The 11,826-nt window shown below is 42.7% G+C and overlaps 1 protein-coding gene across 1 annotated transcript in view; it reads left to right on the plus strand.

The window, feature by feature from the left end:
• Nucleotides 1-11,483, plus strand: part of spen (spen family transcriptional repressor) — a 29,813-nt gene extending 18,330 nt beyond the window's left edge. The window contains exons 9-15 of the mRNA XM_085261048.1: nucleotides 34-147; nucleotides 235-335; nucleotides 422-8,222; nucleotides 8,351-8,689; nucleotides 8,777-8,971; nucleotides 9,174-9,332; nucleotides 9,455-11,483. Of these exons, the coding sequence (XP_085117174.1) occupies nucleotides 34-147; nucleotides 235-335; nucleotides 422-8,222; nucleotides 8,351-8,689; nucleotides 8,777-8,971; nucleotides 9,174-9,332; nucleotides 9,455-9,586 (8,841 nt within the window). The 3' untranslated portion in view covers nucleotides 9,587-11,483. The remainder of the gene's footprint in view (nucleotides 1-33; nucleotides 148-234; nucleotides 336-421; nucleotides 8,223-8,350; nucleotides 8,690-8,776; nucleotides 8,972-9,173; nucleotides 9,333-9,454) is intronic.
• The last annotated feature ends 343 nt before the right edge of the window (nucleotides 11,484-11,826 follow it).

Here is an 11,826-nt window from a genome sequence, read left to right on the forward strand (position 1 = left end):
GACTTTTTACCTTATTTTCTGCCATTATTGTAGGTTGTACTTGACAGGATGAAAGGAATGGCCCTTATTCTGTATAACAACATTGAATATGCGCAAACAGCTGTTAAAGACACAAAGGGATGGAAAATAGGGGGGAATAAAATCAAGGCAAGTAAAAATATAGATTTTTCTCTGAAATTTCATTCTGTGTTATTGTGCTTGACACACTCTAACCAGCTTTTCTTCCTTCTTCAGGTGGACTTTGCAAATCAGGAAAGTCAGATGGCCTTCTATCGTTCAATGCAGGCATCTGGTCAGGATATTCGAGACTTTTATGATATTCTCTCTGAAAGAAGGTTTGTGAAATTGGCTTACAAAATAATTTGACTCCATGACTGTCTAATATTAAAACTGAACAGGATTTGTGGTTATTTCTTGGCAGGGATGATCGACGAACCCAATATGAGTTTCAAGCAGAAAGACAATATTATGAAAATGTTAGAACACCTGGAACGTACACGGAAGATCCACGTCGAAAATATCCTACCAGAAGTCGGGACTTCTACACTGAGTGGGACCCATATCAGGGAGATTACTATGATCCACAATACTTTGAAGACCCTCGGGAATATCGGGAATACAGAGCTGACCCTTATGAGCAGGACATACGTAAATACAGCTATCTGCAGCGGGAACGTGAGAGAGAAAGGGAGCGCTTTGAAACAGATCGTGGACGCGATCATGGAAGGAGGACCATTGAGCGTAGCCAGAGCCCATCTCACATTACCACTCGCCGACCTGCTAGCCCAACTGCATCTCCATCACTCTCTGAGAGAATACCAAGCGATTCAGACCGCCGTATTTGTTGTCGATCATCTGAAAGAAGTGGTAGCTGCAGTTCAATATCTCCACCTAGATTTGAAAAACTTGAAAAGGCACGCTCTGAAAAGTATAATAAAAGTGAAAAACTCGAGAAGGACAGAGTTTTTGAAATTGACAGTGGGAATGTGGTTGAAAAAGAAAAGAGGACTGGACGAAAAGAACGAGGAGACAAAGACAAAAGTGAAAAACAAAGGGTTAAGAAGCTTAAAATGGCGTCACCTATTATCCAGACATGTGAACCAGAACCTGAACTTGAAAGAGATGTTAGTCCTGAGTCTGTTCTGCGTAGTAAGGCCAGCAAAATCCAAAAAGAAAGCTCAAGTAAAGGGAGGTTAGACCTTCTGCCTTGTGTGGTGCAGTTAACACGAGTTAAAGAAAAAGAAGGAAAATTGATTGGTCATGTTGTCCAAGAAAAACAAATACAGAGGGGTGGGAGTGACAGTCCGAGACTGGCATCACCTCCAGCTGACCAGAGGAGTCCACCATTCCGCACAGAGCCATCAAAAATTGATATTGGTAAGCATGGGAAGGTTCCCAGAGACAAAAATATGCACAGTTCAGTGGAGGTCACTGACAAAGATGGTAAAATCAAAGCCAAAAAACATGGGAAATCTGAAATGGGATTTGACAGTGGCATTTCAGTGGATATTGACCGTCTAGCTGCAAGGAAAAGGCGTTTTGAAGACTCTGGTAAAGCTGATCGACAAAAGAGAACTAGTGAAGAGGACCTTGGTAGATCTGGACTTTATAAGCTGTGGAACAGTGCTAAGGAGACAGATTTGGATAAGAATCTTTTGATGAGAGGGATTCATAAAAAGGATCACCACAAAGAAAAATGTGTGCGAATGATTTCAGTTAATAGTCCAAAAGAAGGACAAGACAGTGATATCAACCCCGAAGGCCTTCCTCTGGAGCGGCACTCACAACTAGTGCAACTGGCTGAAGATTCTACAGATCAGTTAGACTCTCCCTACCTTAAAATGGATCTAGAGAGCTCAAAAAGGGAAAATACCTCAAGTTTTACAAAAATATCAGATGATAACGCTGTTGATTTGGACGAATTAAAAGAACAGAAACAAGTTATGCCTGAAAACGCACAAGGCAGAGCGAAATCCAGAGACTCTGATGGAGATGAACAATTTGTGCACATTGACCAGACTAATATTTGCACAAAACAAACGGAACACAGTCAACGGCTCAGATCCAAGCTAGGGGAGCCTGATAAGGGAGTCAAGTTTGACAACCAACTACATAGTGAGACTCGTGACTTTGAAAAGGATTATTTTGTTCAAGACTTTGAAAAATCAGTACCGGATGTGGCTAGTGATGATTTATTTTACTGTAAACGAAAGAAATTGGAGAATATTGACTTTGAAATACTCAAATTAAAAAGAGAGCGCAACTTTTCAAGTTCCCAAAAGTTCAATGAAGACATTTACACCATGTCATCATCAATAGGAGCTGCTCAGTCTTCTGAAAACGAGGAAGATGAAACAGCCCATGTCTCTTTGACAGGTACAAATAAAGAAAGAAAATCCTCTCCAACAGCAGGTGAGAAATTTTCACACACTGAGTCATTGAAAAACAGTTTGGACCTGATGCCTAGACATTTTCAGTCTTCTGACACTGAGCTACCAAAGCTTAACACGTCCTTGCTCGGATGTGATGAAGAGTTAATGCAGCACTGGGAAAGAGGGATAAAGCCTGATTCATTCAGAATGGAAATGGCATTCCAAAGTGATATTTCAAAGCATGAAAGCATTCGGAAGCGCCTTGGTCAGGATTTGGAACCTGGAGAAGTGCAGTCTGATTCCGATGATGATGGAGAAAACAAGTCCAAGTCAAATAGTTCCTTGTCCTACATCCTCAGGGATCGTGATAAGAGGATGACAGACCTGAAGCTTTCAGGCTCCTTGGAAAAGAATAAGTTTTACTCCTTTGCTTTGGATAAAACTATAACTCCTGATACAAAAGCACTCCTGGAAAGAGCCAAAACATTGTATTCTTCTAGGGAAGACAATTGGTCCTTTCTCCCTTCACGCTTTCCAGCCTCCCACAGGTGTTCAGATAAGGACAAGGTGGAACTAACACCTCGACCAATACCTTCTTGGTATATGAAAAAGAAAAAGATTCGTACTAACTCTGATGAAAAGCTGCATGACAAAAAGGAGGAACTTAAGCCACAGGACCAAGAGCGTCAGGAATTGTTTGCCTCTCGTTTCCTTCACAGCTCAATCTTTGAACAGGATTCCCGGCGTTTGCAGCATCTTGAACGTAAAGATCAAGATTTAGAAATTGGAAGTGGAAGGCCTTCGAACAAGCCAGTTGCTGCTGAAGCGGAGCCTGAATCTGCAGGAAGTGACATCCCACAAGAGCCAATAGTGCTTTTCCATAGTCGTTTTTTGGAGCTTCAGCAACAAAAAGACAAAGACCACCTTCCACCTGATACTGAGAAGGATTCATTAGTGCCAGACATAAAAAGAAATGAAGTTCAGAACTGTGATAATATCATACCTGATAAGGAACTGGAGCCAGTACAAAAGGCAGATGACAAATCAGCCAGCCCCTCATTAATCTCTACTGCCTTACCATTTGTTCCTTCCCCTAAAGAAATTTCACCACAAGAAAAGAAAGAAGTTTTAACTCCACCCTCAGATCAACCTGTGCCAGTTGTCAAAGAAGAAAAAGTAGAGCCAATCCTTGAGGTTTCGCAACCTCACTCTGTCGCCGTGGAAGACTTCAAACCTGTTGCTGTTAAGCTAAACAGATCCCCTTCACTTACTCTTTCAGAACCAGAAAATGAAACTGAAACAAAACCAGAGTTAAAAGAACTGAAGGTAGAATGTGGTGATAGTAAAACAGCGGAACATACTCCCATTGTGGAAGATAAACCTCCAACTCCTGGTGGTTCCCTGGGTGGTTTTGAAAGAGAGACTACAGAAATCACTTACTCTGACTGCCCAAAGATGGAAGAAAAACCTGAAACTATGAAGTCAGAACCTGAAACTGAAAATCAAGAATCAAAAGACTTTGAGGAATCTCAGAAAACCGAAACCGATGGTGAGGTGTGCATGCCAGAACTAGAGGCTGAAATAAAACCGTTACCAAATCGCAGACAACCCAAGAGTAAAAGGGCAAAACCGCTGTCAGTATTACGAACTACACAACCTTCCCAAATTGCTGCCACTGAAAAACCTGCAACACGTAAGAGTGAACGGATTGACCGAGAGAAACTCAAAAGGGCTTCATCTCCTCGTGCAGAAGCACCAAAGACATCAGTTGACTCTAAAACAACATCCAAGTCACCAATACATGCATCAGACTCTGAACAAAACATCGAGTCAAGTTTGATCCATGGGAGAACACGTCGGCGAAACGTAAGGTCAGTCTACGCCACACTACATGAAGACGACCAAGCTGGCAAAGAGGTAGTTGAGTCACCACGCTGCATGCGCAAACGTGGTGCTGATAAAGAACCAATACAGCAAGATGTTCAAATTTCTACCAATACTAGACGTGGACGCCCACCTAAAAGAGGCATCAAACGAGGAGAAGATGTTTCACCAGTAAAGGTTGATCAGAAGAAACTGATGGAAGAAGACACTGAGGCGTCATGTACAGTAGATGTTGTGAAAGCCTCTGAGGGCTGGCGTTCACCCCGCACCCAGAAGCAGCAGCAAACACCTCAGACTCCATCTCCTCCAACTAACAAGAAAGGAAGTAGAGCAGACAAACTGTCTGGGAGCACGACAGAGCTAGCTGAACAGGATGATATGGCAAGTCAAAACGAGCCAGAGCTTAAGCCTAAAACTGAACCGCTTGGCAAGTTATCAGAAAGGGTGGAAAATCCAAACTCAACAGTGCACAAAAAAGAAAAGGAATTAAAAGATGGTGGAAAGAAATCTGGTGATGTCGATGATGAAAAGCTAGACATTGGCCCCTTAGAGAGGAGACAGCAGCCTGAAAAGAGTGCAAAAGTTAAAACACCAAGGTTAAAACGTAACACCAAACAGATAGCTGAAGACAAATCACACAGTTTAAAAAATCTCGAGATCCGTGTTAGTGTTGATGATGTAAAAGGTTTACTCCGTTCAGAGGATGATGAGCTTGAGACCTTTGAAGCTCCAGCTATTACAAAAACTAAGACAGCACTACAAGATAATGAAGGAATAAAAACAATAGACCAAATTCCAAAAGATTCAAAAGAGCTCGCTGCACAGGATAAGGAAGACTCAGAATCAGAACTTCCAGCTGATCCAGCTGCTGCATTATTAGCACGACAGATGGAATTAGAGCAGGCAGTCGAAAATATTGCTAAGCTTACAGTGGAGCAGCCTTCTCGACCATATAAAGAGCCACCTTCAGAGCAAACTACGATATTGCCTCCTGTTGCAGTGGAACCAGAGAGTGAAGTTGAGGAGGAGAAGCGAGCTAATCCTGCTAGTGAAACTGAACTTGCAGCTGCTATTGATTCAATTACAGCAGAAGAAACATGTGTAGATGCAGAAAGCTTCACATCTCCTCCCACTTACACTGCTCTTATTCCCACCCCTGAATCCTTGATATCCTCCTCCTCCAATGAGATTATGGAACCTGAAACACACATGGTGATCAACAATATTCTTGCCGGGGATTTAGATGATGGTCCTGTGACACCAAGCTCAAATCGGCCAGGGGCAGAATCTAAGGCAGCTGAAGATCCCATTTTACTTGAAACACCCAGGAAAACCGGAAAAGTTAGAGCCAAAACCCCGAAAAAGCCAAGAAGTCGTAAAGGGGCAGGTAACAGAAAAGGGGATGCTGCTGAAGAGGTTTCTCAGTCAGAGTCCACTCCAGTCAAGTTACCTGAATCAATCCCAGAAGACCCAGAAACCAATAATTCAAAAGCAGTCACTGTTACAGCTGCGGCCACTTCAGCAGCCTCTGTAGTCACTGCTGTTGCTACTTGTAGGCGAGACTTAACAAGTGCCATAACGGTCGACACACCCAAAGAGGCAGAACAGCCCGAGGTTGAACAGCCTGTGCCTAAAGAATCTGCTTTTCATTCTGGCACAAACAGTATCTCCAGTGTTAAAAAGCACCCCCAAGCAGCAGAGCCATGTACTCCTACATTTACCCCTGCTCCTGCTTGCACACAACCTGTATCCCAGTTAAGTGTACCTCTGTTGCGGCCTGCCAAAGTGCCACTTTCACCTGACTGGCCTCAGAGATCTGAAGAAAGCAGAATCTATGTTGCCCCTTCAAGTCATGTAAAAGTGGTAACTCCTTCAATGCAAGCATCAGCTGCACTTGGAACCCCTGCAGCAAATCCTCCAATGCCTCCAGACACCAAGGCCTCTGACATTGACCCCAGTTCAAGCACGTTAAGAAAAATTCTGATGGAACCTAAATATGTGTCTGCGTCAAATAGCAATTCTATACCTACCACTATAGTCACACCAGCACTGTCAGAGCCTTCACGGATGTCAGAGAATGAAAATCCCTCTGATGCAGTGGGTTCAAGACAGTTACATTCTGAAGAGAGGCCACCATTACCTCCCCAGCCCATGCATCATAAACCATCTCCACTGACAGAGTCACAGCAGAACTGTGGAGAGAAAAACCAGCATACAATTATTTCTCCTGCTACCTCAGTAATAAGTCGAATTCCAATGCCTTACGATACAGAAGAAACTCCACGTATTTCATTAAGCAACCGAAGCATTGGCCTAACCATTCCCAAGCAAAAATTCAGATCAAACTCCAATGAGAACAGCCGATGCCTTGCTATGGATATAGTAGAAGATGGGACAAGAGGACGCTCTGTTGTCGAAAGCACTCCATACATTACTGGTTCCAGTCCTGGCCTACGGGTCAATACATCTGAGGGTGTTGTCGTACTCAGTTATTCAGGTCAGAAAACCGAAGGACCTCACAGGATGAGAGCCAAAATTAGTCAGATTCCTCAGGCCAGTGCTGGTGATATAGAGTTTCAGCAATCTGTTTCCAAATCTCAATTAAAACAAGACCCAGTCATCTCATCATCCCAGTCACCTACTCCCAAAGCAGCCCCAACTCCTTCTGGTTATGGTCACACAGGAGTCCTTTTAGCCGGCCAGTCGTATAACTCTCAACCTGTTATTTCTAGTACCAAGCAGGAGAGTTTTGGATCTGACAAATCTGAGACTCCATATCACACAGCCCCCCAAGGCAGTGTAGTAAAGATGTTCCAGCAACCAGTTAGTTCTTCTCAAGTCTTAATGTACAACCCACCTGTGATACAACAACAGCATGGCAAGAGAGGACTAGGGTCAGAGCCTCTGTCGAAAAAGATGGACCCTGGCAAAGCTGCGCAGCAGTCTAATCTCAGCCCAGTCACACACCACCCATCACTTTCTGGAACCCGCATGAGCCCCAGCCCTGGCATTGTAAATGATCGCTCAGCTCTGCACCTTAAGCAAGAACCACAGTCTCCACGAACAGCTGTTCACTCTCCTTCACCTTTTGTCAAAGCCTGTCCTCCAAGCAGTTCTCCTATCGGCACATCTGTTGTTCTGACTCATGGCATGCCACCAATGCCTAGCTATCATTCTGCGATGCATCACTCGCACTCAGAACAGTCCTCTGTCATAATTCAACCTCACAGTGTCACTCAGTCAATGGCTCATGATGCCAGGATGAACACCCCACCGATGCCTGGGATAAATTATGGAAGACGAGGTGATTCGCTGTCTGCGCCGCTTCCGGGGTCTCAACAGCGCTCAAACCCACAACAGCAAAATGTCATTCGAGATATGGTTCTGCACTGTCATTCAAGTCCCCAAGGTTCAGTATCAAGTGGTGGTGGCAACAGTGCAAGTGAAGAAGAGCCTAGACACTTTAACCAAGCACTCAGTAGACCTTCAGTTCCCCAGCTGCAGTCAGATGTAATGATGATTCACAGTGATCACAGAGGACTTCACCCAAACATACGCATGGAGCAGTACAGAGACATGCACCAGCGCATCCTCATGCACCAGCAACGGGGTGAACAGGCTGCTGTAGAGGCAAGACAGTCACGCAGAGACTCGGAGACTGGAACAGCATCTTCAGGCAATATCTCTGGACCTTCAAAGAGTCCTATTTCGGGGAAGAGCATTGACCTTTCTGCAAAGGAACCTCTCAAACCACTCGAAGGAAAGCTTATCCATCCAAACTCCAGTGAAAGCAGAATCCGAGGAGTCCATGCATCTAGTCCTGTCATGGTGTCGCCTCACCCTCATGGGGTTCACCTAATGCATCCAGGTGGTGCAGGCTCCTTTCCAGTTTACAGGGACATTCGAGGCTTCTCATCCCAGTTTTCACCACACAACCTGACTAACCAAGGTGTTACATCTTCACAGGTGAGTTAAGATGCTTTAATGATTACATTTGTGCAAATAATACTACTACTATACATTTTCAACTTAACAAGCACATTTAAACATATACATAAAATGTATGATGTCTCTTGCTGGGTTCGGACTATCAGGTACCTCCAGATACTGAACTGGGTAACCGTGGTAAAATGTCTCAGTCCCATGGGTGTGGAAGTGATTCCAAGTCTGAGACCTCCCACCTTCGCCATGCTACCTCTTCGGACCTCTCACACATTTCCCGAATACAGGGGGATACAGTCTCACCCTCATACCAGTCTCCCATGATGTCCCCTATGGGTCTTACACACAAGTCAGATCTATCTCTTCAGAAAGGCCCTCCAGCCTTCCTGTCTACTTCAGCAGTGCCCTCTTCGACTTCAGTAAAGCCACGGCCGGATGCCAAACTGGAACATTCAGGACATCATTCCGTTGACATGGTGCAGCTATTGACGGTAAGAAGAATGACAGACCAGCTCTTTGGTGACGTGTAGAATTTATTTTCAGGGAAAATAAAGACGTTTTTTCTTTTCTTCATGCAGAAGTATCCTATCGTATGGCAAGGCCTGTTGGCATTGAAAAACGACCAGGCTGCTGTCCAGTTACATTTTGTTTCCGGCAACAACATGCTGGCCCAGCGCTCCCTTCCACCCCCAGAGGGAGGTCCTCTTCTCCGTATTGTTCAAAGGATGAGGCTCGAGGCTTCCCAGCTGGACAGTGTGGCACGCAGAATGACTGTAAGTATTTGATTTCTGCTACCTTTGAACAGCAGGTTCTAAAATTTGGTTGAATATAGCTTTAATCAGGACCCTGACTTTGAAGAACTGACTAAAACGATGGATCTATGAATTAATTAAGCAATAACGTAAGAGAGTGCCATTATCTTTGTTTATATACATATATATACATTTTAAGATTAAAACTTGATATGTGTGGCAGGTGGAAAATGACTACTGTTTGTTACTGGCTCTACCCTGTGGTCGAGACCAAGAAGATGTCCTTGGTCAAACCCAAGCCTTGAAAAGTGGCTTCATCACATACCTGCAAGCTAAACAGGCAGCTGGCATCATCAATGTGCCCAACCCTGGCTCTACTCAGGTTTGACTTTAGGCATTTTATGTTTTTATATTTTCACATTTTACTGTGTTGTAAGACAGCTAAGATGTTGAAGATGTTGCTCCTTCTCTCATCATGTTATTTTTTCTTCTTTGGGTTTACAGCCAGCTTATGTGGTTCAGATTTTTCCACCATGTAAATTCTCCGAGAGCCACTTGTCACGTCTGGCCCCGGACCTTCTCAACAGCATATCCAGCATTTCCCCTCACCTCATGATTGTCATCGCCTCTGTTTAATTACCTCCATTTTTTTTCCTGAACTAAGCCAACACCAGCCCTTTTGGACTCATCCAGTTTGTTGGAAGCTGGAATTGCCTCATATTTTTATGAGTTGGACTTCTTTTTACGAAAAACACAAAACAACCTAATTTAGCATGAACTCACCTTTTCTCCTTCACTTCACCAAGTCCTTAAGTCACCCAGTGATGTTGAATTCCAAAAACTATACCTTTCTGAAAAGGATATGAAGGGTTGAGGGGGATTTTATTTTTGGATGAGACTTTGCTCATTTCATTCTTGCCATTTTTGGAGGTGTTGTGCATAGCCTTTTTTCTTATTCATAGCATTCATTAAGCTGTGGATGGATACCTTCGTATGGGATATTTTTTATCTTCATAAAAGTGATTGTGATTTTTTTTAAGACTATGTCAGAAGTCATTGCACTATGTTGAAGAAATTGTGAACTTTGTACAGATTTGAGTATAAAATGATACATGTTATGGACTAATTCTTGTGATCACATCAGTCATGCTTGTGCAAGATAAAAGAAAATCATTGCCTGGAAAAACGATCAATCAAGATCAGTCATACATGCTTTTGCTTATTCACCATCAGCAAATTTCTACTTAATTTCTGGACTCAACTCTCCATCCCAAAGTGTTCCCTGCCCCAGGAACTCGTAAGGGGACGATTAGAGTTGTACAGTTTACACTCAATGCCTCAACAGGGGACTATATAAAGAATATTTAATTAGTTTATTTTTGTTTGCATCTTCTTTAAGCCTAAAGGTATTGTTGACAATTGTGAAACTGTAAATATTATAAATATTTAAAGACTGAAGCAATGTGGAGAGACCAAGTGAATATTTTACAAGACAGATCATCAGATCTTTCTTTGGACCGGGGCAGGGATGGGGAACAGCGGGGGAGGATCTGTACAAGATTACCGATTGATATTTGCCCCCAAAAAAACAACAACAACAAAAAAACTTGATTTTGTGCCAAAACATTTTTTTGCTAATACTCAACACGCGCAATGTATCTAAAACATTTGATCAGAACATATTTTCATATGTGACTTTGTATTTTGTCATCCGGAGGGCAGATTTGATTCCTTTTTTTGTATTGTTCATAAACCTTTCTCTGTTATTACAGTGCTTTTACATGATGGAACTCTGTGTTCATTTCAAAAGGACCATTGTACTGTAGGGTTTGCAATTCTGCTCCTATTCCTGTTTTTATTCTCCCCCCATGTGGTCCTGTACTGCCCCCTGCTGTCTGAAAAACAACTCTCTTACTTATTAGGCACTGCATCTTGAGGTCATTTATCCACGACTTCATAGCAGATATGCATGCTTTTATTTTTCAAATTCTAAAAAGCTAAAGTAGGATCATAAAGGCAAAGAATGTGACTTAAACTTGACATCAAGCCGCTAATGGATGTGTTAATCATCTGTCTCCACCCCTCCCCTTAATTGTGTCCTTGAGCCAAGCTGTAAATACTGATCTCCTTAATCTGTGCTCTCGTGTATTTTTCTCTCCCCCCCCCCTTATAACTGTCTTTCTTCAGGGTCTTTCTTTTTGTTTTGTGCAACAAAACAACGCAGTCTGAAAGAGACGGGAGAGGAGGTGAACCGATGCTGAAAGTAAAAACCATGCTTGTCAGTTTTGTGTTGTAAATATTTCTATGACTGCAAGCTGAGTACTCTCATGGTTATGTTGAAGGCACTTATAATTTTTGATAAACAAATGAAAAGAAAAAAAAACTTCAAACAGCGATTAATATGAAAACTGTCTTTTGATCAACCTTCATTTTGAGTGTATTTTGCTGTTCCTCCATGAGGACATTTTAAACTGTAAAATAAATGGTTGTTTAACTTACTTCTGAAGATCATTAAATGGTCCGTAACTCTGTTTTTCTTCTTCTCCTTTTGTGATTTGTGAATCTGAAGGTACAGGTGAAGAAGGATTTCACCAGAGACCTTCAGTGCTTTAAACCTCAGCTTTAATGCTTCTCTAACATGTTGCAAAAGCTGCAAATGATTCAGCAATTAAAATGGTTAACAAGAGCGGTCTTACCTTGGATACCTTTGCATCTAGACTATTTCTTAATGTTCTTCCAGTATTCTTTCAATTTAGAATTTATTGATGAAAATATGACACAAAACGTACAATATTGTCTCTCCAGCAATGCAAAGACTCCAGATCTGAATGAACTGGATGAAGTTAGGCCAAACTCTAGTGAAAGTTTTCACATTT

Source organism: Mchenga conophoros, linkage group LG20 (assembly GCF_057382185.1).
Source record: "Mchenga conophoros isolate Kocher_MC1m ecotype Shallow Benthic linkage group LG20, M_conophoros_male_GT1.1, whole genome shotgun sequence".
Taxonomy (NCBI): domain Eukaryota; kingdom Metazoa; phylum Chordata; class Actinopteri; order Cichliformes; family Cichlidae; genus Mchenga; species Mchenga conophoros.